This window comes from Sciurus carolinensis, chromosome 13 (assembly GCF_902686445.1).
Source record: "Sciurus carolinensis chromosome 13, mSciCar1.2, whole genome shotgun sequence".
NCBI classification, from domain to species: Eukaryota; Metazoa; Chordata; class Mammalia; order Rodentia; family Sciuridae; genus Sciurus; species Sciurus carolinensis.
In genome coordinates this window covers 74110820-74135100 of record NC_062225.1, presented here as the reverse complement: position 1 = coordinate 74135100, position 24281 = coordinate 74110820, and the positions used below count along the sequence as shown (strand labels likewise).

The 24281-nt window shown below is 53.6% G+C and overlaps 2 protein-coding genes across 2 annotated transcripts in view; one reads left to right on the top strand and one right to left on the bottom strand.

Moving 5' to 3' along the window:
- Positions 1-5859: 5859 nt before the first annotated feature.
- Positions 5860-24270, top strand: Garem2 (GRB2 associated regulator of MAPK1 subtype 2). Its single transcript, XM_047523513.1, has 6 exons — positions 5860-6092; positions 8901-9041; positions 13838-13968; positions 15031-16077; positions 17006-17169; positions 17648-24270. Exons 1-6 carry the CDS (start codon positions 5981-5983, stop codon positions 18663-18665), a joined length of 2613 nt encoding a protein of 870 aa, XP_047379469.1. The 5' UTR covers positions 5860-5980; the 3' UTR covers positions 18666-24270.
- Hadha (hydroxyacyl-CoA dehydrogenase trifunctional multienzyme complex subunit alpha) overlaps positions 21381-24281 on the bottom strand; it is a 45476-nt gene continuing 42575 nt past the window's right edge. Inside the window, exons 17-20 of the mRNA XM_047523514.1 lie at positions 23672-23867; positions 22671-22785; positions 21994-22139; positions 21381-21909 (exon numbers count right to left, since the gene is read on the bottom strand). Of these exons, the coding sequence (XP_047379470.1) occupies positions 21764-21909; positions 21994-22139; positions 22671-22785; positions 23672-23867 (603 nt within the window). The 3' untranslated portion in view covers positions 21381-21763. The remainder of the gene's footprint in view (positions 21910-21993; positions 22140-22670; positions 22786-23671; positions 23868-24281) is intronic.

Here is a 24281-nt window from a genome sequence, read left to right as displayed (position 1 = left end):
AAAAAATTAAAGGGGCTAGGATGTGACCCTGTGAGGAGGAAAAGCTGGCCATGCCCTGCAGTGGAGGACCTGTGAGCCCCTCAAACCATCGTCTTGACCCTGGTTTCCCCAGGAGTGTACCCACAGACCTCAATGGGGACCAGTTGTAGCTGCTCTTTTTTTTTTTTGCGGTGCTGAGGATCAAACCCAGGGCCTTGCACAGGGCCTTGCACAGGGCCTTGCACAGGGCCTTGCCCTTGCAAGGCAAGCACTCTACCAACTGAGTTATCTCCCCAGCTCCCAGCTGCTCCTTTGCTGGGCAGGGAAACACCTGCTTGGAGACTATTCAAATCTCAAAATGTCAGAGCTGGGCAGGGCCTCAGGTTCCATCAGGTCTCATTCCCTCATTTGCTTTTAATTAAATAAATTTCCCTTCAGTATATGAAAAATATTTTTTTCTAATGTGCTGGGGACCTAATCCAGTACATATGCTAAATATGTACTTTACTACTGAGCCATACCCTAAGCCTCAGGAAAACATTTGAAAAACAGAAAAACAGTATCACTTATTCCACAACTCAGACACAAACATTTTCAACATTAGAACGTGTTTCCTTTGATTTTTTTCTTCTTGTGATTGTCCATTCATGCATCAAATATCATGTCCCTGTGTCCTGACCTTTCTGACACAACACCACATACACAAAAGTTTCCCCATATCACTGCGATTTTTTTGTAAGCATTTCTAATGGCCGTGCAATATTCCACAGCACATCTGCCTTAGAAATGTTTTGTGACAGTACAGCTGACCTCTGCTGCCCAGAGCAGAGGTGAGGAGACAAATAATAATAACAGCTACCATTTTCTCAAGTGTATGCCAGACTGTGAGCTAAGTGCTTTGCAAAATCCTACATGAAGTGGGTGCTATTTTTATTCTTATTTTACAATGAGCAACAGTGGTGTGCTGGTAAGTGAGCTGATTGATAATGTTTGCCAATTTCTGTGGTTTAAATTCTCCCACCACAGTTTATTTCAAGCTGTCAACATCACATCACTAAATACAGTGTTAGGGAAACAGGCACAGTAGCATACCATTATATAGGTTTTCTATCATGCAAATATAAAACACAAATAATCCCAAAAGCATAGGATAGTTAAATGTAATAATGAAGTGATGAGTTTTGAGTTTTTATTTTGGTTGTTTAATATGATTTGTTTATTTGTAACTTTTTATTATTTATTCATTTGTTTTTGTGATACTGGGGATTGAACTCAGGAATGTTCTACCTCTGAGCTATACTGAGCTATACTGAGCACATTTAAAAAATTTTTATTTTGACACAGGACTTTAATAAGTTGTCTGGCTGACCTTGAACTTATAGTCATCCTCCAAAGTAGCTGGGGTTACAGGCAAGAGCCACCATACTCAGCTTCAATTGGCCTGTGACGAGGAAACAATTAAATGGGAGAAAGAACAGACTTTCAACAAATAGTATGGGGCAACTGGGTATCCATATACAAAAGAATAAGCTGGATTTCTACCTCACGGCCATATGCAAAAACGAACTCCATCTAAATACAGGAGCTAGAGCTATGAAACTCTTAGAAGCCCCCTAGCGAGAGAAATGAAAATTTGTCCATACCAAAACTATTGTGCAAGTGTTCACGGGGCGTTGCTCATGATGGCTAAAAAAATGGAAACAATCCAAATGTCCATCAACCAATGAGCAGATAAAATTTGATATATCCATATTATGGAATGCTTTTTGTCAGTATCAAGGAAGGAAATATAGATACCTGGATGGACTTTGAAGACTTATGCTAAGCAAAAGAAGCCAGTCACAAAGACCACATATTTTGATATCCCTTTTATATGAAAGTGTAAAGGAATCAGAAAATAGAAGCAGGAAATAAATCAGTGGTTGCTTGGTGTGTGGGGGACAGGATGGGGGAGACCCGACTGCTCATGGGTATGGGTTTTCTTTGGAGGGGATGAACATATTTAAACTTGGACTGGGGTGAAGTTTGCACAATATGATGAATATACTAAAAGCATTGAATTTACATTTCAAATGGGTGAATTGCCTGCTCTGTGAATTATAGCTCGATAAAGCTATTTATTTATTTATTAATTACTGGGGATTGAATATTCAAATCCTCAGAGGTGCTTACCACTGAGCCACATCCCCAGCCCTTTTTATATTTTACTTAGAGACAGGGTCTCGCTGAGTTGCTTAGGTCCTTGCTAAGTTGCTGAGGTTGGCCTTGAACTCACGATCGTCCTGCCTCAGCCTCCCAAGCTGCTGGGATTACAGGAGTGGGCTACTAAAGTTATTTTCTAAACATTCTATGAAGAGGGCTGTGAGTGTAGCTCAATGGGAGAGCAATGGGTGGGTTCATTTCCCAGCACTACAACAACAAACAAACAATGCAACAAACATTCTATGAGGAGGCGTAAGCAGGTATGTAGAAGTAAGACCAGCCACGGTGGATAAATGCCGAAGGTGGGAGAGGAGTTTGTCAGTATTCATAATGCTATTATCTCCATTTACCTACACTTAGCATTTTCTGAAAGAAAAAGTTAAATACAGTATTCCTTAGAATTCTCAGAGGTGAATCCAAATGTTCCCTGGCTTCCCCCAGTTTGTGGGCCCAGAAAGGAACATCTGTCCTCTAGCTGGGGTGTGGCGGGTGTTTGACACATAACCTGAGTCCTTTTGATGGTGATGTGCCATTCACAAGCAGCTTGGCCAGCTCTGCCACAGCCTGGACTCTGGGCCAACAGAGGGCTCTGCAAGGGCCTGATTCCTCCCTGGTCCCTCCCCCAGATGGCTCACATCTCTTACCCCCTCCTCCCGTCTCCCAGTGGGAACCACAGTGTCCTTGTCACTGTTGCACATCAGAGGGAGCTCACAGCAGCGCAGCTGGGATCCCGTGGCCCATCCCTTTCCTTGGTCTTCAACCCTCTCTGTCCCCAACAGACCCTCTCTAAGGGCAAGCATAGGCACAGGCCACCAAGGCCCTTGGCCTCTCTCACTGCTCCACCCAGCTGCTCAGTCCTGCTTCTCTGCCAGATACCTTCCACCCTCAGAGTGCCTTCCGGGCCCTCCTTTCTGACAGGCTTCTCCCACTCCAGTAAAGATGGATGCATTTCTGACTCCAGGTGAAGCCAAGTGCTTCTTACAGGGCTCCTGAGTCTTCAGCAAATCAAAGGACATATGTGTCTAGGCACTTGTGTCAGAGTCTTGGAGGTCACCAACAATTAAGCAGTTCTGGTACTTGGTATGCTGGCACATGCCTGTAATCCCAGATCATCAGGAGGTTGAGGCAGGAGGATTGCAAGTCCAAGGCCAGTCTCAGCAATTTGGTGACGCCCTAGGCAACTTACCTAGAATTTGTCTCAAAATAAAGAATAAAAAGTGCTGGAGATGTAGCTCAGTGGAAAAGCATCCCTGGGTCCATTCCCCAGTAACAACAAAAAGCCCTGGAGAGGCACTGGAATGTTCTACAACATTGAGGCAATGAGTCCATCTAGTTAGGTGGAACTGCCTGATGTTTCACGCCTCTGTTGTCCCTTTTAGTCAAAGTCCAGGGTTACACAAAGGGTGACCTGGCAGACAGCAGAGCAGAGGAGGAGTCGAAGCTGGGCTGGGACAGCAGCTTTGGAGGTAGGGAGGGACCCATGGCAAGTGGAAGTCGAATTGCCCGGGCTTGATTGCTAATTGAAAGTAAGGGCTGGGGGAATATTTCCAGGTTGGGGAAGCAGGTAAAAGGCCATGTCCTTAGTTCTATAGGAGGTAAGAGGACAGAGCTCAGGTGTGACTGTTGAGATGGAGATGCTTACAAATGCCTTGGTGGGTGTGAGCTGAAGTTGGGGGTCTATCGATGAGTCAAGTCAGTAAAATGCAGTAAGAGAGATCCGGTGTCGGTGCCTAGGGCTCAGCCACAAGGGGACCATACGGCCCAGTTCCCTTTTACACCTGCTGTCTGGTGTCTGAGTTATGCCTGTTGTCCTGGCAGGGCAAGGAGGAAGTGAGCACCTCCTTTACTCTCTCAAGTATCCCAGTTTAGATGACATATGGTCACCCTACTCAAGAAAGAAAGAAAAGGGGGAAGAAAGAAAAATGAACCTAGGGTTCGAACCTTTCCATCACTGGCCTTTTTCACCACTTCACCCTCCTTCCTCAGACCCCTCCATCCCCTTCTTAGAGGCCTATATTTTGAACCTATCCGTTTTATTTTCTTCTCTCTCTCCTCTCTCTCTCTCTCTTTTTTTTTTGTACTGAGGATTGAACCCAGAGGGGTTATGCACTGAGTTACAACCCCAGCCCTTTTTATTTATTTGTTTTTTTAAATTTTGAGACAATCTTGCTAAGTTGCTTAGGGCCTGGCTAAGTTGCTGAGGCTGGCCTGGAACTTGGAATCCTCCAGTCCCAGCCTCCCAAGTTACTGGGATTACAAGCATGAGACACTACCACCAGCTCATCTTCTTTGTCCTTTCTGCCACCTGTCTCCTTCTCACTTCTCTGAGAATGACCCCGCCCACCCCCAGCCCCAGGAGAGGTTGGATCCTTAGAGTACCCCAAGTCACTGGGCTGACTGAAGGGGAGAGAAAGCCTTCCTCTGTGGTGTGGGGTGAGGCGCGGTGTGCAGGGCAGGTGGCTCGGGTGGGAGGCAGCCTTAAGTCAGGCTCTGCTCCTTCACTCTGTGCACCTTGGAGCCAAGCACTCCCACTCTGAATCTCAGTTTCCTCGCGTAACAGATGGGCCAGTGATACAAAACATCTCTTCCCCTGAGAACTTGTGTTCATCCTGTCTGGTGACATTTCTCTTGGGGTTCGGGCCGGATGTCAGTCACCTCAGAAGGGAGGGTTTTGCGTGTATGTATGGTCCTCCCGCGGGTCCCCAGGCTGAGAACTGGAGTCAACGAAGTCCTTTAAGGATCAGCCAAGGGACCAAGGTCCACTAGTTGGCCTAGCGTTGTCGGCCAGTCCCGCTACGGGTCTGCACCAGCCACTGATCACCTGCAGAGGGCGCCACAGACACACGGAGGGGTAGCGAGGCCACCGCCACCGCAGCTTCTGGGAAGGGCTTCCCAAGGGGAGCGCCAGAGATGGAGCCTAGAGGGGTTGGGAGGAGAAGAGCGGAAAGGAAGAGCAGGCTCGGGGTGTAACTCAAATGTATAACGACGGAGAGGAGAGGACTCCGCCGCTGGTTAAGAGCCCAAGCCTCAGTTTCCTCATTTATAGAATGGACGCAAGGACTAGTGAAAACCGGGTAAGAAGGCGCCAGGAGCTTGGAAAGTGGTCTACCAGGGAGGACCGGTGGGTGGTACTAGGCGATGAGATTTGTAGTCAACCCTGGTTTCAAGTTGCGACTGTCCCCTGCCACTACGCCTCAGTTGGCTTCTGGGTGAAGCAGGGTCAACGAAGCTGCCTCGCCCGGCTCTGCGAAGCTGGACTCCCAGAAGCAGGGACCGCTGATAGGTTCGCAGCCCCCGAACTCAGAACAGGCACTTTCGGCAGTGGAACAGGACCATACGGGGGACTTCAGGAGGTCGTGGCAGTAGGGGCGCCGAGGGGCGCCGCACTCCTCCGGTGGGTAAAGCGGGGGCGGACATACTCCGCTGGGAAAGGGAGGCTGAGCTCCACCCTGTACCTCAGATGCTGCTTCGGAACTTGGGTTTCCTCCCAGCCTCCCCATCCCCGCCGTGTCCCGGTCACCGGCTGTCACCTAGGTGCAGGGAGCGCCGCCCGCTAGCGGCCGGCGGGGGGCGGGTCTTGGCCTCGGGCGCGGGCGGGGCGAGGGGCGGGGGCGGCGGGGCGGACGGAGGAGGGGGCGGGCGCCCCGTGGGAGGCCGGCCACGTGACACCGCGGCCCGGCGGGGCTGCCAGCCCTGGAGCGCCGCAGCGGCCCCAGGAGGTGGCGGCGGGCGCGGAGCCCCGGCCGCGCGGGACTGGCCGTCGGGGCCCCGGGACGGCGGCCCCGGGGGCGCCCATGCCATGGAGAAGCTGGCGGCCGGGCTGGCCGGCCTGCGCTGGAGCATGGGCGCCTTCCCGCTCGACCTCATCGTCAGCCGCTGCCGCCTGCCCACGCTTGCTTGCCTCGGACCAGGTACCGGGGTGCCTGGGGCGGGGGCCTGGGGGCCGTGGGGGAAATCCGGGGCTCCCCGGGTGCTGGCGGGACCGCGTGGAGGATCGCGTCCTTGCGCTCGCGGCTCCAAAGTGCTGACCCCGCGCGGCTCCCGGCGCGCTTCCCCAGGACACCCCGGGCCCACGAGCCCAGAATCCGCCTTCTAGGCCCCACGGACCGGCACAGAGACAGAAACCCCGGACAGGGCCGGGACAGAGTTTTCTGGCCCCTCTGGAGCCCGGAGTGCGGTCCAGCCGCCGCGCCCGTCCCGTCGGTGCACCCTTTTTCCCGCTGCCCCTTCGCCCCCGCCCTGGCCGCGCCCCCCGCGGTCCCTTTGTCTCTGGACTCTCACCTCATCCTACCACATCCCTTGGGCACCTTACTCCGTCTTTCCCCTTCCGTCACCCCCTAGTCCCGCTTGGCCCCTTCTAGGACTCTTCCTGCACCCTCTTCTGGCGTCCCGGAGAGCAACCTCCGGTCCTTGGGGGCGGACAAGCCACCTTCCGGAGAGGCCCGACTGAGCGGGCCCTGCAGCCAGACATCCCCCCAAGATCCTCCCACTCCCCACCTCTGGATCCACTTCTCCAATAGGACCCAGGGTCCCCGGCTGCTCCGCTGATGGGACCGTACATGGGGGCCTGAGAGAGGACGCCTGGAGACTGCATGGGTCGAGGGGACCGTTTGGGGGAAGAGGGGTTGCTTGGCTGGGGGAGGGGCGGGAGCTGGGGCTGGCTGCCAGGCAGGGGGTTTTGTGTGTGAGAAGAATAGGGGTTTGGCCCGCGTTGGCACACTCGCTTCCCTGAATGCTAATGGGGCTCCTCTGCTCTCCTCTCCGCGGGGCCCGGCAGCCCCTCCTCCGAGCCATAGTGGCAAGGAGTAGGATCAGAAAGCGTCGGCGTGTCCAGAGCACTCCCCATGGGAGCATACATCCCGGGGCCTCCTGACAGTCCCACTCTTGTTCTCGGGATGGGCCCCATGGTCAACCTGTGACCCTGAGACTGTCGGTGTCAGCAGCAAGGCTGTGTATGTCTGCGTGTAAATGGGATATGCTGGCCTCCGTGCTTCCTGGCTACTTCCCACACAACCTCTTGGATAACACCCTCTCCTGGGCGTTTTTTCTGCGCTCCTTAGTCTAGGTAGAGCTCCTTGGGGCTCCCTTGGCACCTGTCTTGTCTCCTGCGGTGCACCCCTCACCCTGCAGGCTCCTAGAGGGAGGGCATCCTTGCCTAACAATGGTTATGGATTAAAAGAACCAATAAATGAACAATGTGTGATGGCCCAGCGGTTTTGTCAGTGTATGCCTCTGCCTGTGGCCATCACTAGAGTGTGGTTGTGTGATCAGATTGTGTGTCCTTGAAGGTCCCTGTGTGCCTCTGCATTTGGGAGGGACCCCTTGGTGGCATCTTGAGTCTGAGTGATGTTGTTTGGGAGAACTGTTGTCTGTAGGCTGTTCTGGTTGAACTGTTGGTGATCCTGACCCGTGGCCATTGGTGTGTGTCTGTGTAGCTCTGGCCTGTGTTCCTATGGAAAAATGGGCAGGGCTCAGCTGAGCTCTAGCAAGACTGTTGAGTCCAGAGCTTGTCTGTCCCAGGAGGTGAGGAGTTGAGGAGGAGGACTCAGGTGACACCCTCTCCGTAACACCCACACCACACCACACACCAGTAGGAACACTGTAGGCCTTGAATACCACTCCCGTCCCCCCAGCCCCCACACTTTATGGAGACTGAGCATCAGAGTAAACCATTTCCCGTTTGGCTGGCTGACTGGCAGAAATTTAGTAAGTTGTGTCTGAGGGGACTGGGGAAGTAGTCCCCTCCCCACCCCCACCCTGCCCACCAGCTGCAGCCAGGAGATGTCTGCCCCTTCAGCCTCCTGGAAGCTGGGCTGCCCCTCCTGCTCCCCTGGAAACCGTTGCTGGGGTTGGAGCCTCCTGGGCGCAGGCCCCTTCCAACTCCCAATACCTCGGCCCCTGTGCTGCTTTCCTGGACAGGGTTCCCCACTACTGCCTTCTAAATCTGGCACCCCCCACGCCCCCTCATGAAGGGCCAGCAGAGAGGGCTTCTATGAGATGGGGCTCGGGTATCAGGGGGCTGCTCCCCTGTCCTTGGAGGGGCTCGTAGCCTATGGTAGTGGGCTGAAAGGCTGCCCATGGGAAAGCCGGGAATTAGTGCCAGGAACCCTGCCATTCTCCTGACCTCAACGACCTGCGGCTCTGAGGGCGCTCTCATAGCTGGGACCCACAAGGGACAGTTCCTTCCCGGTCCTCTCTACTGCCCCAGCAGGGCCCTCCTTGCCTGCCTGGGCACTGACTTGGGCACCAAGGGTTCTGCTGGGATGAGTTTGTCTGGTCCTGAGCTTCGTTCCCATCTTCTACCCAGTAGAGTCTCCTTCACTCCACCCCCAGCCCAAGCTGCTGTTCCACTTAGTGCCTCAAACTTGCTGTTCTCATGTCCCAGGAGACCTGAGAGCTCTTGGAGGGCAGAGGCCGGCTGTGCTCGTCCACTGGGAGCCTCCAGCCCCTCAGGCCAGGACAGCAAGCACTCCATGATGAATGAGGGCCTTGCCTGGGCTGACGGCGGAGGCCCCGTTGGGAGTCAGAGCTCAGAGAGGCTCAAGCCTGACTCACAGACCAAAAGCCACAGCTGGGAGCCACCTGTCCCTTGAGTACTACTGACCTGGACGGGGATCAGATCATGGGGAGGTCTTGGTCCGAGGAGTTCACCCTGTGTGCTTTTCTGCCCCTCTTAACCTTCCCTCTTCCTTTCCCTCCTCCTCTGTCTTTTCTCCCAGGGGAATATGCCGAGGGCGTCAGTGAGCGAGACATCCTGCTCATCCACTCCTGCCGCCAGTGGACAACAGTGACAGCCCACACCCTGGAAGAGGGCCACTATGTCATAGGGCCCAAGATTGACATCCCCCTCCAGTACCCAGGTGTGCCCAGTCAGGGACAGATGACATACATGCTGTGGGTGGGGATGGGACCAAGGGTGGAGGAGAAGCGGTTGGTGACCACCTTTCCTTGAAGCTGCAGGGGTGAGTGAGGAAGGACATGGCTGGCAGGGTGGTAGTTAGGGTGAGGGTGGGAGTTAGAACTCAGTGGTTTCCCTGTTGTCCTGGGGAGTCCTGGGTTTCTGGAGAGGTGGCTGTGAGGTTTACAGACCTTTGGTTCACATTTTATTTTAAAATAGATTTTAAGGTAATGATTAAATCACTACAAATTAAATCTTTCTCCTAATTGAAGGCCTTCAATGTATGCCTTGAGCTGCCTCCTTAACCTTTTTTTGTGTGGATCCCCAAAGAAAAGATCTCCTTCCAGGATCTCAGTATTGTCCAATCACAACCTTCAGAAACCCAGAGATCCCTGTCAGCTTTGATTCTGTTTTCCCAGTTGTTGTGTTAAGCTCAGTTTTCCTGGATTGGCTTTATAAGTGAATGTTAAAGTTTTAAGGATTATGCTAATGACTACTTTTATGTCCTTTATTTATGATGGTGATCATATAAGATTGTTTGCTGTGCACTGTGGCACACACCTGTGATCCCAATAATTTGGGATACTGAGGCAGGAGGATTTCAAGTTTGAGGCCAGCCTCAGCAACTTAGGGTCTCACTAAATTGCTTAGAGTTTCCCTATCTCAAAATAAAAAATAAAAAGGGCTGTGGATGTAGTTCAGTGATAGAGCAGCCCTGGGTTCAATTCCCAATATTGGGGGAAAAAAAACAAAGATTTTGTTTGAGGAAAGGATTCTGCTGACAACAACAACAATCATTTTGCAGATGATGAAACCTAGTGCCTAAGGAGGGCAGTGACCTGCTCAGGGTTACACAGCAAGTGAGGGAAGGGGAAAGGCCAGAACCCAGGTGTCCTGACTACTGGACTGCCGCTTGCTGCACCCTGCCAGTAATGCAGGGCTGTTGTCCCTTGAGTGGGAGGGATGGGAGTCTGGTGGCCCAGTCCCAGAGTGCCCCCATTTGAGCCAGGATGCAACAGTTACTCGGGACATTGTCATTTCATCCTCACGCTAGCCTGTGAGAAAGTCATCCCATCCTTTAACTTACCACGGGCTGAGGCTCCAGATCGTAGGTAGCTAGTCCCGTGCTTTTCGCTGCAGTGTGACTTCCCTGCAAAGGCCGAGAACCCCTGGAGCTGCAGCCTTGCAGTCCCTTCCTCACAGGTGCGGCCTCCTTCAGCCTCCCCTTGGTCTGGGACAGGGCAAAGCCCTTTTCAGACTTACTCTGTGGGTGCCGCCAAACCCCCCACAACCATGAAAAGATGAGAAATTATCCCTAGGGGCTTCCTGACTTTGGGTTGTGACCTGGCTGGGCTTTGGGGCCCTCCTCGAGCTAGAAACGCCTTAGCCTCGGGACCTGGCAGGTCTTCTCGGGATTAAGCGGATAAAGCGAAGTCTGGGGAGAGCCCTGACTGACAGAAATAGGACTTCAGCGGGGGCTGCCTCCATTTCAGTTGCATGGTGTCCTTTATTATTCCGGTCCCCGCAGCCCTATCGTCTCTCTTTGGGTGCTCCCTGCAAGCATGAGTAGGGTGTGGGCAATGGGCGACAGCTGGCCGACCGAGGGTGGCGGCCCCAGCCCGGCCTTCCCGCTGGGCCGCTGCAGGGAGGGCAGAGCAGGGGCGGGCGGCCGCGGGTGGACGAGGAGGCGGGCTGGGCGGCCAGCCCTCCGGATGAATTAGTAATGGTGCTCCGCCGGCAGGCGACCGGCTGCGGACCGCGGAGAGAGCCGCAGCCGAGTGGGGGAGGGGAAGGGAGCAGAGGGAGAGCGGGCCTGGCGGCGCTGCCTGTTGACCCCGGTCTCCAAGCTGCGCCCATTGCCCCGGGAGTCGGGAGGACCTCACTTCGCTGAGAGGATCCCCGCCAGTGCTGCCGGAAGGGACTGTGCGTCGTTCCCAGGTGGCGCCACTTCCCCAGCATTGCCTGAACTTGTGCCTTGCGGAGCACTTGGCAGGTGCGCGTGGTGAGCCACGTAGTGTGCTTCCATTTTACAGATGGGAAACTGCAGCCCAAGGAGATGAAGTAATTTGCTTAGGCTCACCCAGCTGGCTGGTGGCTGGCTGATTCTAAAAACGTGCTTCGTCCACGTCTTATTTCCCCCCTTTCTTTTTGCGGTTCTGGAGAATGGAACCCAGGGTCTTGCGCATGCTAGGCAAGCGCTCTGCCGTAGCTACACCTGCGGTTCTTTATTGAGCTGTGGGTCAGGTGCTGGGGGAGGACCGGTGGAACAAGACCTGCTGCAGCCCTCAAAGTGCTTCAGAATGGAAGGGCGGATCAGCACAATGACGACCAGGACAGGGATTAGGGGCAGGGAGAGGAAGGCCAGGGTGGGACAATCCTAGAGAGGTGGGGGACCCTGCGTCCTACGTGGGGAGAGGCAGGAGAGGAAGCCGCAGTGGGGAGGATAAGGCTTCCAGGGGCCGAAGCATCACTCCCAGGAGGTCTCCCTTCCTTCCTCCCACCAGTAATGACCGGTGCTGAGCAGCCGAGGGGGGCGGTGCTGGGTGCCATGGTTACATCGATCTTCCCTGCCACATCCTCCCTCGGCTTCAGCCCAGACTTGGCTCCAAATCTCCCCACGGGGGGCAGCGAGCATTTCTCCCTGCTTGACTGCTTATGGTTGGGGGCAGGGGTTGTATATGAATATGGAGGAGGGGCTACGGATGTAGGGGACTGCTCACGGGCGCTAAGGTAGTAGAATTACTGCTTCCTGACCCTTGCCCTGTCCCATTCAGTTTCTGCTGCCCCTTGGGACTGTGGCGCTTCTGAAACCTCCTTCCTTGGCATCCCAGGGAAGTTAGGGTAGGAACGGGGCTTCCCCACGCAGCTCGATCTCAGGCAGGTCCTCTTATCTTGCCCTTGTTTTTCTTGGCTTTTCTGCTTGCTTTCCCTTCCAATTTCTGAATGCTGATGTTTCAGGCCCTACTCCATGGCGTGGGACTGGGGTGTCTTAGTCTAGGTCTCTGACTAGACTTTCTAGCTTCCAGGACCCTCCTTCCCTACACATACTGTATGCAACATTGTGTGTTCATGCTAGGAGGAGTGTGGGCATTCTAGGATGTGGGTCCCCAGAGGGTCCCTAGGCTACTTTTCTTCCTTGAGCCATCAAACCTTCTGACAACTGAGGCTGACACCTGTGCACTCGTGTTTATTGTTCTGAACAGGTGTCCCCAAGCTCTGGAGCCACATCCTCAGCCCTATTTTGTATTTTATTTAGAGACAGGGTCTCACTGAGTTGCTTAGCGTCTCACTTTTGCTGAGGTTGGCTTTGAACTTTCCATCCTCCTGTCTCAGTCTCTGGAGTACCACCATGCCCAGTTTGGGCTGAGAATATTATCATCAGGTCCTTCCTTCACCTCTTTTCTTGTCACTTGAGTCTGAGGAGTCTCTCTTCCCAGTATCCTCTGGTTTGGTTTTTTTTTTTTTTTTTTTTCCCCCTTTCTTCTATTCTGTGGATCTTCTCCCCAACTTGTTACTGAACTATTTACCCAACAGGTCTTCTGTTTATCTTAATAGAGTTCACCTGCATCATGGTCTGTCTTTGCTCAAAACCCTCCAGTGACTCTTTTTTCTTACAGAATAAATTTCTCTTGCCTTAGCACAGCATCCAGAGCCTTTCCAAACTCAGTTTCTGTTTACTTTACCTCCTGGCCTCCCTCCACGCATGTCCAATTTTGGGCAGATGATCTGATTTGTGTCCCTGTCTTGGCTTGTGTCATTTGTCACGTGGAATGCTCATTCTTTAAAGTTCCCTTCATTTCCCCCCCCCCCTTTTTTGTAGTGGGGGTATTAAACCAGGGGGCTCTTTACCACTGAGTTTTTTTTTTTTAATTTTTAATTTTGAAACAGGGTCTTGCTAAGTTGCTGAGACTGGCCTCCCAAGTCACTGGGCTTACAAGGCCTGTGTCTGGCACCTTTGATTCTTAAGGTGCAACTCAGTGATCTCACCCCTTTCTTGGGCAGGTTTCTTCCAACTTAGCAGTCCTCTAGCTCTTTTCTCATGAGTCTACCATAGCACCTGTCACATCTTGCCATCATTAAGTACTAATTGGCTCACCCAGTGTGTCTGGATTTCCTTTAGGGCACAGTTACACAGTTGTCCCCTTAAAGGGTCTAGCACTGTGACTGACACATAGTGGATACACCATTAATGTTTGTGACATAAATGAGTGAACTGTGACTGAAGCAGTCACCAGGAGGGCTACAGAAACTAAAGTTTCACCTTGTCTTCTCTCCATCTGTTGTTCTTTCACCTACATCAGACTCATTCTATAGAGAAAGCCTGGGAGAGGCCATCTCTCTGAAGGCAGGGTGGTTCAAAGCCTGTCTTTGTGCTAATGTGGGTGGGTGCATAAACCGTGTGTGGCCAGTGAGGTGAGATAGTTTACATGAGGGGTCAGCATCACAGATTAGCATCACTCCTTTAAAGTCTGTCTGCGGGGTATCTGCTGAGTCAGCAAAACATAGCCCTGCCTGGCATGGTGTGCACACCTGCAGTCCCTGCAGCACAGGAGGCTAAGACAGGAGGAGAGGCTAAGACAAGGATGCTGGCTGGGCTCTGGTTGCTCACCTCCTGCCTGAGCCTGGGCTAGAGCACACCTCCTCTTTTACCCACCCGAGTTCCAGAGGGACTGACTGAGATGAGGGTAGCAAGAAGCACCGGCCTAGGGGGCTCTTAGGAGGCAGGCCTGCCCCAGCAACCTGTATCCCCCTGTGCAGGGAAGTTCAAGCTCTTGGAGCAGGCCCGGGATGTGCGGGAGCCGGTGAGATACTTCAGCAGCGTGGAGGAGGTGGCCAGTGTCTTCCCTGACCGCATCTTTGTGATGGAAGCCATCACTTTCAGTGTCAAGGTCAGTCCTCCTGGCACCAGGGGTGGTGTTCCCCACCATGGCTCCCTCCCTCAGGAACAACCCCAATAGTGACTGGAGAGTTGCCTTTAGAGTCTAGAGGAGAATGACTTTTGGGAACCCACTGAGGGCTTTTGGCACATTTTTTAGGCCATGTCTGAAGAGCAGGGCCTGAGGACAGGTGGTGAAGCAGGAGTGGTGTGTGTGGGGGGTCATGCCACCACTTGGAGACCTTTCAGGAGAACCTGTCCTGGCACCGCAGCTGCCCTAGCATCCATTGGCATGTACGGCATGTGGCTGTAGTGTCCTGGTCTCTGTGAGGAGCAGAGTAAAGATAGCTCTTTACTGATAAGAAGCCCTTCCTTCCTTCCTTCTTTTTTTTTTTTTTTTTTTTTTTTTTTGTACTGGGCATTGAACCCAGGAACGTTTTACCACTGAGGTAAATACCCATCCAGAGACTGGCTATGAATTTGCTGTCCTCCTGTCTCAGCATCCCCACCACCTGTGATTACAGGCATGGGCCACTACTACTGGCTAATAAACCCTTTTTATTTTTACTTTTTATTTTTAGTTGTAGATATCTTTATTGTATTTATTTATTTTTATGTGGTGCTGAGGATTGAACCCAGTGCCTTGCATGTACTGGGCAAGCACTCGACCACTGAGCCCCAACTCCAGCCCTAATAACCCCTTTTCTTATCCATTAGTTCATTTCTCTTCACAGCCTTGCTGAATGGGTGGAGCATTATCACCCAGATGGCAAAGGTGATGTAGTAAATTTGCTCTTTATTGAATGCTTTCCCTGCACGTATAGTAAGTTACTCCCACGGCAACTCTCAAAAGCAAGAGTTGTCACATGAGGTAACTCAAGGCCCTCACAGGCAACCCAAGAGGTTGCAAAGCCTCCACGTGGCCTTTCCAGGATGAGACGTGGGTCTCCTGACTTTCAGTCTAGTGCTCTTGCTCTGGTTCAGTCCTGGGAGGGCTGTTTTCCTGACCTGGACAGCCCCTCGTGGCTTTCCTTGGGACCCTGGCTAAGCCTCCACCTGTCTGTGGGATCCCCAGGTGGTGTCGGGCGAGTTCAGCGAGGACAGCGAGGTGTACAACTTCACGCTGCACGCGGGCGACGAGCTCACCCTCATGGGCCAGGCGGAAATTCTGTGCGCCAAGACCACCAAGGAGCGCTCGCGCTTCACCACGCTGCTGCGCAAGCTTGGCCGCGCTGGGGCGCTGGCGGGGGTGGGCGGCCCGGGGGGCGCGGGAGCTGCGGGCGGCGGTGGGGGTGCCAGGCCCATCAAAGGCAAGATGCCCTGCCTCATCTGCATGAATCACCGCACCAACGAGAGCCTGAGCCTGCCTTTCCAGTGCCAGGGCCGCTTCAGTACGCGCAGCCCGCTGGAGCTGCAGATGCAGGAGGGCGAGCACACGGTGCGCGCCATCATCGAGCGCGTGCGGCTGCCGGTGAACGTGCTGGTGCCCAGTCGGCCGCCGCGTAACCCCTATGACCTGCACCCCGTGCGGGAAGGCCACTGCTACAAGCTAGTCAGCATCATCTCCAAGACCGTAGTGCTGGGGCTGGCGCTGCGCCGGGAGGGCCCGGCGCCGCTGCACTTCTTACTGCTCACCGACACACCGCGCTTCGCGCTGCCGCAGGGCCTGTTGGCCGGGGACCCGCGCGTCGAGCGCCTGGTGCGCGACAGCGCCTCCTACTGCCGCGAGCGCTTCGACCCGGACGAGTATTCCACAGCCGTGCGCGAGGCGCCCGCCGAGCTCACCGACGACTGCGCCAGCCCGCGCCGTGCGCGCCTCTGCCTGCCCGCGCCGCGCGCCCCGGGGCCCGCCCGCGCGCTCGGCCCGCCCCTGCCCGCGCTCTCCGGAGACCGCGACCAGGAGGAGTACGTGAGCCCGGACTGGGCGGGTGTGCCCGAGTCCGCCGTGCCACCCGCGGAGATCCCCTACGAGGAGTTGTGGGCGCACCAGGCGCCGGAAAGCCTAGCGGAGGGCCGGGTCCGGCCGCTCCCAGGGCCAGACCTCATCTCTTTCGGGGCCTCCGGGTCGCCTCGTCGCGAGCCGGAAGCGCCGCCGCCTCCCGTCCCTCCCAAATCAGAGGCGGTGAGTGAGCCTCCTGGGACTGAGGAGGGTGCAACCAGGAGTCCAGCTTCGTGGCTATCCTCGAAGGAGGCAGCCCAGCTTTTTATGAGGGCCCGAAAAGCCTCGACCCCTGGAGTGCTTGACAAGAGGGTGACAAAGGGGTGTGGGGAAGAGAGGAGGAAAAGGACAAAACTGAAGAGTATTTATTTGTAGGAAGGGCTACTAGGGGAAGTGTCATGGAAGGTGTGGGGGCAAAATGCCAGCACACCCCCAACCTCAGAGAATTTGGGCGAGCCCGAAAAGTGTCACCCAGAAGCTTCCCGAATCCCTTAAGTCGTCCAGTAAAAAGAAGGTCCCATGATAAAAATAAGTTCAGAAAATGTTGAGTGTGATTCTTAGCCCTTATCTCCTTGCTTTGGAGTCACAACACAGAGCAGTGGCATATTAAAGGCTCTGAGAAGTCTGCATTAAGGAAACCTGTTTCTTCCTCTTTTTCTTCTTCTTTTAAAGAAACCTGTTTAATACAGAGTTTTCAAAGCTTAATTGTCCACAGAATTTTTCCCTACCCATAATGCCTATTAGCATCCCAGGAAGTACTTGACCTATAAGAAGGTATAGGTGCCTTACCTATGAAGCAGAGATCCAGATGGCAGCTTCCTGTTTCCTCTGTCACACCATTTTACTCTTTTTCTTGAGAAAGGAATATGTCTGCTTAACTGATTTTCAAAAAAATCTATTAATGGGGGGAATAGGAGATGTGTGTACTGTGGCAAAAGTGTGGGTGGGTGAAATAGGCTGGGGTGATGAGTGCCTGGGTGGGCTGTTGGGGTGTGGGCAAGGCAGCCTCTTGGCAAACCTGGGCAAAGTGTCAGTCCCAGGCAGACCTCTCCCACTACTTGAAAAAGGGATGATATGGGGTGACAGTGGAGTCATGGCTCTCTGCCTGCAGGTCAAAGAGGAGTGCCGCCTCCTGAATGCACCCCCTGTGCCTCCCCGGGGTGGCAGTGGACGGCTCTCAGGCAGCCCCCCTGTGCCACCCCGCTTCCCCAAGCTGCAGCCGGTCCACTCACCCAGCTCCAGCCTCTCCTACTACTCCTCCGGCCTCCAGGATGGGTAAGTCCATCCCTTCTCCTGGTTCCTGGGTTCTCCTAAGGTGCATGAGGCAGGGGAGGTGGGGAGTGCCAGAAGAGGCGGTTTCCTCTAGGAGGTTCCAAGGGTGTGGCCTGCACCCTGCTCTGCCTCCTTTCTCTGCTCCTTTCTTTCCTAAGCGATGAGGAGGGTGTGAGAGCTCCGCTCTGGTTCTGTCCTGGGACTCTGCTGCAGGAGTGCTCCTGGCTGTTTTTCAAATTTTACTTAATTTAGTTTAGTTTAATTTCCTGCTTGTGTTTTCTTCCTGTGTTGGGGGATGCTGGAAGAAGGAACCGGGCAGTCCCAGGGGCCTCAGCCCTGGGGTCTGGTGTGCTGGCCAGTGTTGCCGAGATGGGAATGGTGGCCTCCATGACTGACAGCTGTGGTCGCTGCCTTGTGTGTGACCCCTTCCTGATTGCCTTGCTCTGCCTTACTTGTCCTGCATGTTGTGTCTCTGCTACAGCACGGGTTCCCGCAATGGCAGTGGCTCCCCGTCACCAGATGCCTACTCCCTCTATTGCTACCCTTGCACCTGGGGAGACTGCAAGATGGGAGAGTCCTCCAGCCGCCCACCCCCAGGACCCCTGCCCTCCACGACCACGCAGCCCAGCCAGGCCTCAAGGGCCCTTATGGAGCCCCTGAGTGGTCGAGCCCCCTCCCTTTTGGGGGCTGACACCCCAGTCAAGACCTACCATGGTTGTCCACCCCTGTTCAAACCCTCCCACCCCCAGAGACGCTTTGCTCCCTTAGGAGCTCCCAACCCCTTCTCAGGGTCCACCTACCCAACAGGCCCTCCTGCCGCCTCCTCTTCTGGGCCCACAACCTCCTCTGGCGCCCTGGCTACCTCTAGCCCTGCACATTCCCCAGGCCCAGCCTCGCCAGGTCAGGCCTATTCAGCTGCTCCTCCCTCTTCCCCATCATCCTCTGAGTGGCAAGAACCAGCCGTGGAGCCCTTGGATCCCTTCGAGCTAGGACAGAGCAGTTCTCCAGAGCTTGGTTTGCTGCACAGTCAGGAGCCCAGAGTCATGGGAGCACCTGGGCCTGGACCCTGCCTTTCGCCACTTGGTTCCCCTAAAGCCTTTGAGCCAGAAGGTTTAGTGCTGAGGCAGGTCCCTGCCCCACTGTCACCAGCTGCTCTGCAGGGGACTGAGGCAGGAGGAGCTCGCCTCTTTCTCACCCAAGGGCGGATGGAGGGTCCTCCTGCCAGTCCCCGGGATGGAGCCCCAGGCTTTGGAGGCCGGGAGGCCCCCTCCTGGCAGCCTCCTGCAGACCTGTCTGCGCTCTCCCTGGAGGAGGTCTCTCGCAGTCTGCGCTTCATCGGGCTCTCTGAGGACGTGGTGAACTTTTTCGCCCGAGAGCGCATTGACGGAAGCATCTTTGTGCAGCTCAGTGAGGACATCCTGGCCGACGACTTCCACCTCACCAAGCTGCAGGTCAAGAAGATCATGCAGTTCATCAAAGGCTGGAGGCCTAAGATATGAACTGCCCTGCCAAACACTGCACAACTGGCATGCTGGTTCAGGCTCTGGGGACTAGTCATGGGTCTGCCGGGGACAAAGCACTCCCAGAAAGGCAGGTCCTGCCTGTGGGAGAATCTTTCCAAGACTAAGACTCCTTGGCAGCCACTCACAGTGATCTGGGGAGACACTTTGGGTGGTCTTCTGGGCTCAGATCCCTGCAGGGGGACATCTTGCCTTTGGGCAGAATACATGGGGAGGGGGTTGGAGGCACACCATGTACCTAACCTAGTGAAGCATTTGCTGTGATTTTTAGAGGGAAGGGTGGTGGTGTGTCCAAAGGTGGCCTTCACAGTGACGGGGCACCTTCCCCTGCTCTGCTGCAATCCTTCACAGTCTCATGCTTCTCAAACCTGTAGGTTCAGGTTAGAGGCAAGGGGAGAAGATGGCCCATGATTTAAGCACAAATGCCCCAAGTGCCCGCTCTCCTTTGTGCTGTGGGCTTTTGGCCTGTGGCTGTCCCAGAGTTAGGGGTGAGATTTGTCTCTGGGATGCCTTTCTTTCCCTCAGCTTTTCCATGATATAGGTGCCTGGCCCTGAGCACAGGTGAATCAAGTACAAACCTGTGTCACAGAGGTCAGAGGCTCCACCTATGACAACATAGGAAGAGCATAGCTTTGCTGCTGACCTATCTAGTTAGGGAGGCAGGTGTTCCCGGTGGTTTCTAGCACCCTCGCTCCGGCTCCTCACTACAGCTAGCCATCCATCTTGTCAGGTAGACTGTCGCTGAAGACTGCTTTGTGGAAGAGCAGTGGGTTTAGGTCATCTGCTCCTTCTTTCTAGAGGCAAGCAGTGGTCAACCACCCCACACTCCTGCCAGTCTCCTGCCCCAGCACTGGGCTCTAATGAACTTGGTATCCCTGTCTGATTTTCTGTCACTGGTATAGGAAGCTACAGGTAGATGAGGGAAAGGATGGTATCTTGGGAAAAGCTGCCTTTCACTCCTGCACTTGTTCACGTACTTCAGAGCCAATCTTTGCACTGTTCTATCTTGAGCCTGGTGACCTCGTTGGTTCCAGACCTCTGGTCATTGTGTACAAGTCCCTGCCACCAATTTCCCTGTAACCCCAATCAGAACTACACTACTTCTAATGCCCACAGGGTTAGGTCCCAGAGGTGACCGCCTTCCCTTCTGCCTTACTGAGTCTGCCTAGATATTTATTTCCTGTGTTTCTTTTATATGAGTAGCTGAGCCATGCTGCTGCCCCTGCTAAGGGAGGAAGTCAGAGAACACAGAAATGGAGACATTTGGTTTTCTCACAGATTGTTTTCATGAATCCTCAAGGACTAGTGGAATAAATGCTAGGCCACTGAAGAATAGTGCAAGTGGAATTCTGGGTGTCAGCAACTTTCTTTTGAAGGGGCACAATGACCAATGGGCCCCATGCATATGCCTCTAGGCAGGAGAGGACTTTGGAATGGTGTGTGGATGCAGTCTATTCTTATGTCCCCAGAGGCAACTGGCTGCAGCCCTCACTCCCTTTTCAAGCCCCTCACTGGCTGCTGCCCTACAAGAACCCTTCAACTACTGTTTGACATAACTTACATCCACCTGGTGCTGCTGATGGAAAAGACCCAGGTGTCAAATCTCAGTGTCACAGGCTGGGCCCAAGGTCATATTCCTGTATTACAGAATGCCTGAGGTTCTCAGATCCCCTGTTCATGGGCTGGATGTGGCCTGTAATCCCAGGGACTCGGGGGGCTGAGGAGGATTGTAAGTTCAAAGCCAGCCTCAGTAACTTAGTGATGCCCTGTTTCAAAAAATAAAAAAGGGCTGGGGATGTGGCTTGGTGGTTAAGTGTCCCTGGGTTCAATCCCTGATTGAAAAAAGGAAAAGAAACTTGTTTCCAAAAAAAGGAAGAAGAAACTTGTTCAAGGCCTTGGTACAGAGGATTGATTCTGTCTTCTACTGCTCATCCAGAAATCCCAACTCAGAGATGACTGTTTTGCGACTGCTTTCCTAGCGAACAGCAACGAGTGTTCAGCAGAGTCAGAGCTAAGCTTCACGCCTGCCAGTCCCAACACTAGAGGCTGAGACTAGGGAAATGCTTCAAGTACTTGCAAATGGAGCAGAGTGGGCAGTATCTGAGTTTAGAATGCAGAGTGCGATGGGACTTGAATTAGGATTCTGCACACACTTGGTAACTCAGCATGGGTCTTTCTGCCAGACCCAGTTAGGAGCCCAACACTTCATCCAACTGGGCACTGCTGCCAGAACACAAGTGTGAGGACCCTGCACACCAGGGATGGGGGCGGGGAGAGGGGAGGTGATAGCACGTCTCTGTGCTGCTTCCTGGCCACCTCGTCTTCGTGCAGGCATTTTTCATCTTCCCTGTTGTGGGGCAGTCAGCACGTGCAGGATTTCTGAGCATTGGAGAAATGTTATTTCCTCGGCTTAACTCTGACACTGCCAATCGTGCATAAAGCACACCAAGAAAGGAAATGGGTACAGGCATACAGTGAGGAAATCCAGTTTGGGGAAAGAAGTACCTTTTGCATCCTGGTACACCATACCTCCTGTACTTCTGCTGCTCTCAGTACCCAGAGTCATTTCCCCTGTAAGCAGCCCTGTCAGAGCATTTAAGCACTTAGGCTTAAATGGCTGTGGGCACAAAAAGTCCCATTTTCTGGTATCACAGTCTCTCTCTTAAGCAGTTAGAGGGAAAAGAACCAAACAGAGAGGGTGATAGTTTGGCTTTTATTATTGTCCTGTGTTGGGCTGGGTACAGAAATGCCCTCATCACCACTGGCCACCACTGGTCTCCCAGGAGAAATAAGCAACAAAGGTGGCTCTGGATGGCTCTAAACTGCTGATTTGGGCTTCAGGGTCTGTAAAAGAAGCACAGTGGGTTCCACTTTCCAATATGAAGTACAAACTCTAATTCACAGTCAGACTTCACCAGGAAGGAGATGGTCAGAGCTGAAGGCACTTTAATTAAGGAGCAAACTCAAGGCCAGGCTTGGTCTTCCTTCTCTTTCCTGATACACCCAGATGGCACTGTTGAAGCAGCGCTGCTGGCAGCTGGGTTAGTGCACTGATGGAGCAGGGCAGGAGGGCCTGCTCACTGGTAGAACTTTTTGCCAGGGCTGTTAGCATGGTCGATGAGCAGCTGGCATGGGGTGAACTGTTTTCCATAGGCAGCTTCATACTTCCGGAGCCGGTCCACTATCTTCTGGGCACCATATAGATCCACAAAACGGAAGGGCCCTGAACAGAGAAACAGGACTTTGTTGAAGGAGGCAGCAACAAGAGCACTTGGATAAAGTGAGACTTCCCAGCCCGCAGACTAACCTCCAAGACAAGGGGGGAAGCCAAGGCCAAAGACTGCTCCGATGTCCCCCTCAGCAGGCGTGGCCAGGATCCCTTCCTGCAGGCACATGACTGCCTCATTCACAAATCTTGTCACCACACGGTACTGGATATCTTCATCAGAGGAGCTGCCATCAGGGAGTGACAGTGACAGTGAGGCAGAGGACCAGGGGAGGCAAGCAGAGCTAGAGTACAGGATGTGAAATGGGGGGTGCTGGGAGCCCTGAGGCCAGTCAGGAGCAAACCTTTCACTCTGCGGAGAAGACAGCCTGGGAGGCCCAAGCTTTCCCTTGGAAAAAAGGGGTGTTCCTTGTCCTGACATGAAACTGAGCACTCATGAGGGTCTGGCATAGGGAACAATCAAGTACTCACAAAGATGACGGAGCTGGGAGGGTAAAGGAGCCTAGCACGACCACCCTTCCAGCTGCACTCTGGGACCTTCCCAGGGAAGGCTAGAGCAGGCAGGGCCTTCGCCAAGCCTCGCCCGCTCTCACCTGACGACTGAGGGCACATGCAAGGGCTTCATGCCTGGAAAGCCAGTGCCAGCTTCAGGAACATTCTCTCTGTCAGGTGAGCATAAGGAAAATGGAAGAGGGGCCAGGAAGCTTTGGGTCGTCAGAAACGTGTTTCCATGCCCTGAGCCACTCAAATTGACTTACACCTCCGGCTTAGCAGGAAGCCTCAGACTTGCAAAAATACTATCCATGTCAGAGTTCAAGCTCTTATTCTTCGAGCCCTCCTGATAGATGTAAAAGCCCTTCCCAGACTTGCGACCTAAAAGAAAGAAGAGGTGGCATCACCACTGGTTCTCCCAGCCCTGCCACGCGTGCTGCCTCTGCTAACCTGCTGTAAAGCTCCAGTCTTTTCCCTGCATCCAGCTAAACCTGAAATTCTGTCTTCATCAGAAGAGCTGGCAGAGAAGGAAGGAAGACCTTGTGCTTCCTGGAGCTTGGAAATCTGTGTATCTGCTTGAAAAGGTCACTCAGGCAAGCTTTACGTCCAGATACATAACACCAGGCCCCAGGAGGCAAGTCCTGGTAGAGATTTTGCTATTTCCACAGATGTAGTAGAGGCAGAACAGAAATGCTTGTTCATCTGGCATTACTTGGACCTGATAGTGACAGAGGCCTAGAAGTCTAGACCTCTTTTTTTTTGGTGGTACGGGGGATTGAACCCAGGTATGCTCTACCACGAAGCTACGTTCCCAATTCTTTTTGAGACAGAGTCTTGCTGAGCTGCCCAGGCTGGTCTTGAATTTGTGATCCTCCTCCCTCAGCCTCCAGAGTTGCTGAGATTATAGATGTGCACCACCACACCTGGCTAGACTTCTGTCCTCTGTCTGTAATCTACAGGCCCAGGTGCCCATGAAATCATTTTTTTTCTTTTTAAAATATTTTTAGTTGTACATGGACACAATATCTTTATTTTTTATGTGGTGCTGAAGATTGAACCCAGTGCCTCACATGTGCTAGGCAAGTGCTCTACCACTGAGCCACAACCCTAGCCCCCATGAAATCATTTTTGAAATTCCCTATGACCAGGCTCTAGTGTTCAGGAAACACTCTCTTCCTTGTGGGCCTTCTGTAATTCTCTGGTCTCAAGACAATGCTCAGAACTTTGTAACTAATGGTGCCAGTCATGTTTCCTTGTGCCTACTCACCCAGGAAGCCCTTGGACACCATCTGTCCCAGCAGTTCTGGGTTTCCACCTCCAAACCGCTCCCCAAAGGCTTTGCCCAGATCTTCTGCCACATGTTTTGCTACATCCACACCAACTTCATCTGCCAGGGTGGCAGCACCCACAGGAAAGCCAAAGCCTGTGGTCAGGGAATCCAGCTTCTTAGGGTCAACTCCTTCCTGGACAGGAAGTGAAGCAGGGGCCTCAGGGAAAATCCATCTCAGACCCCTCCCCAACACACACAGAGGGGCTCCTCTCATTAGCCCCCAGCATAGCCTTATGCAAGACTTCTCTGGGTTTCACCTGGCTAGGCCCAGGAAGCACAGGGGGAAGGTGTGCAACTTCTCTATCTACAGCACTTTAGGGAGTTTAGAGATGAACACATTGTCTACTTCTTTCTTTTTGTAATTCTGAATCTTAGTACCAAGGAGATGCAATAGGTGATAAGGCCGAGCGTGCCATGACATCAGTATTGCCAAGGAGCAGCGCTGCGGAGCTCTGAGATTGCTGTCTGGGCAAGTATCTAAGGGAACAGAGTTCAAATCCTGCCCATTTACTGTGGTCTCAGCCCCATGACTCCCATTCCTGTGGGT

Bases quoted from the DNA above. Each gene is read 5' to 3' on its own strand.
- Garem2 (XM_047523513.1), top strand. From the start codon at position 5,981: ATGGAGAAGCTGGCGGCCGGGCTGGCCGGCCTGCGCTGGAGCATGGGC. The intron at 9,042-13,837 runs GTGTGCCCAGTC...CCCCCTGTGCAG, and splicing joins CATCCCCCTCCAGTACCCAG to GGAAGTTCAAGCTCTTGGAG. The intron at 16,078-17,005 runs GTGAGTGAGCCT...CTCTGCCTGCAG, and splicing joins TCCCTCCCAAATCAGAGGCG to GTCAAAGAGGAGTGCCGCCT.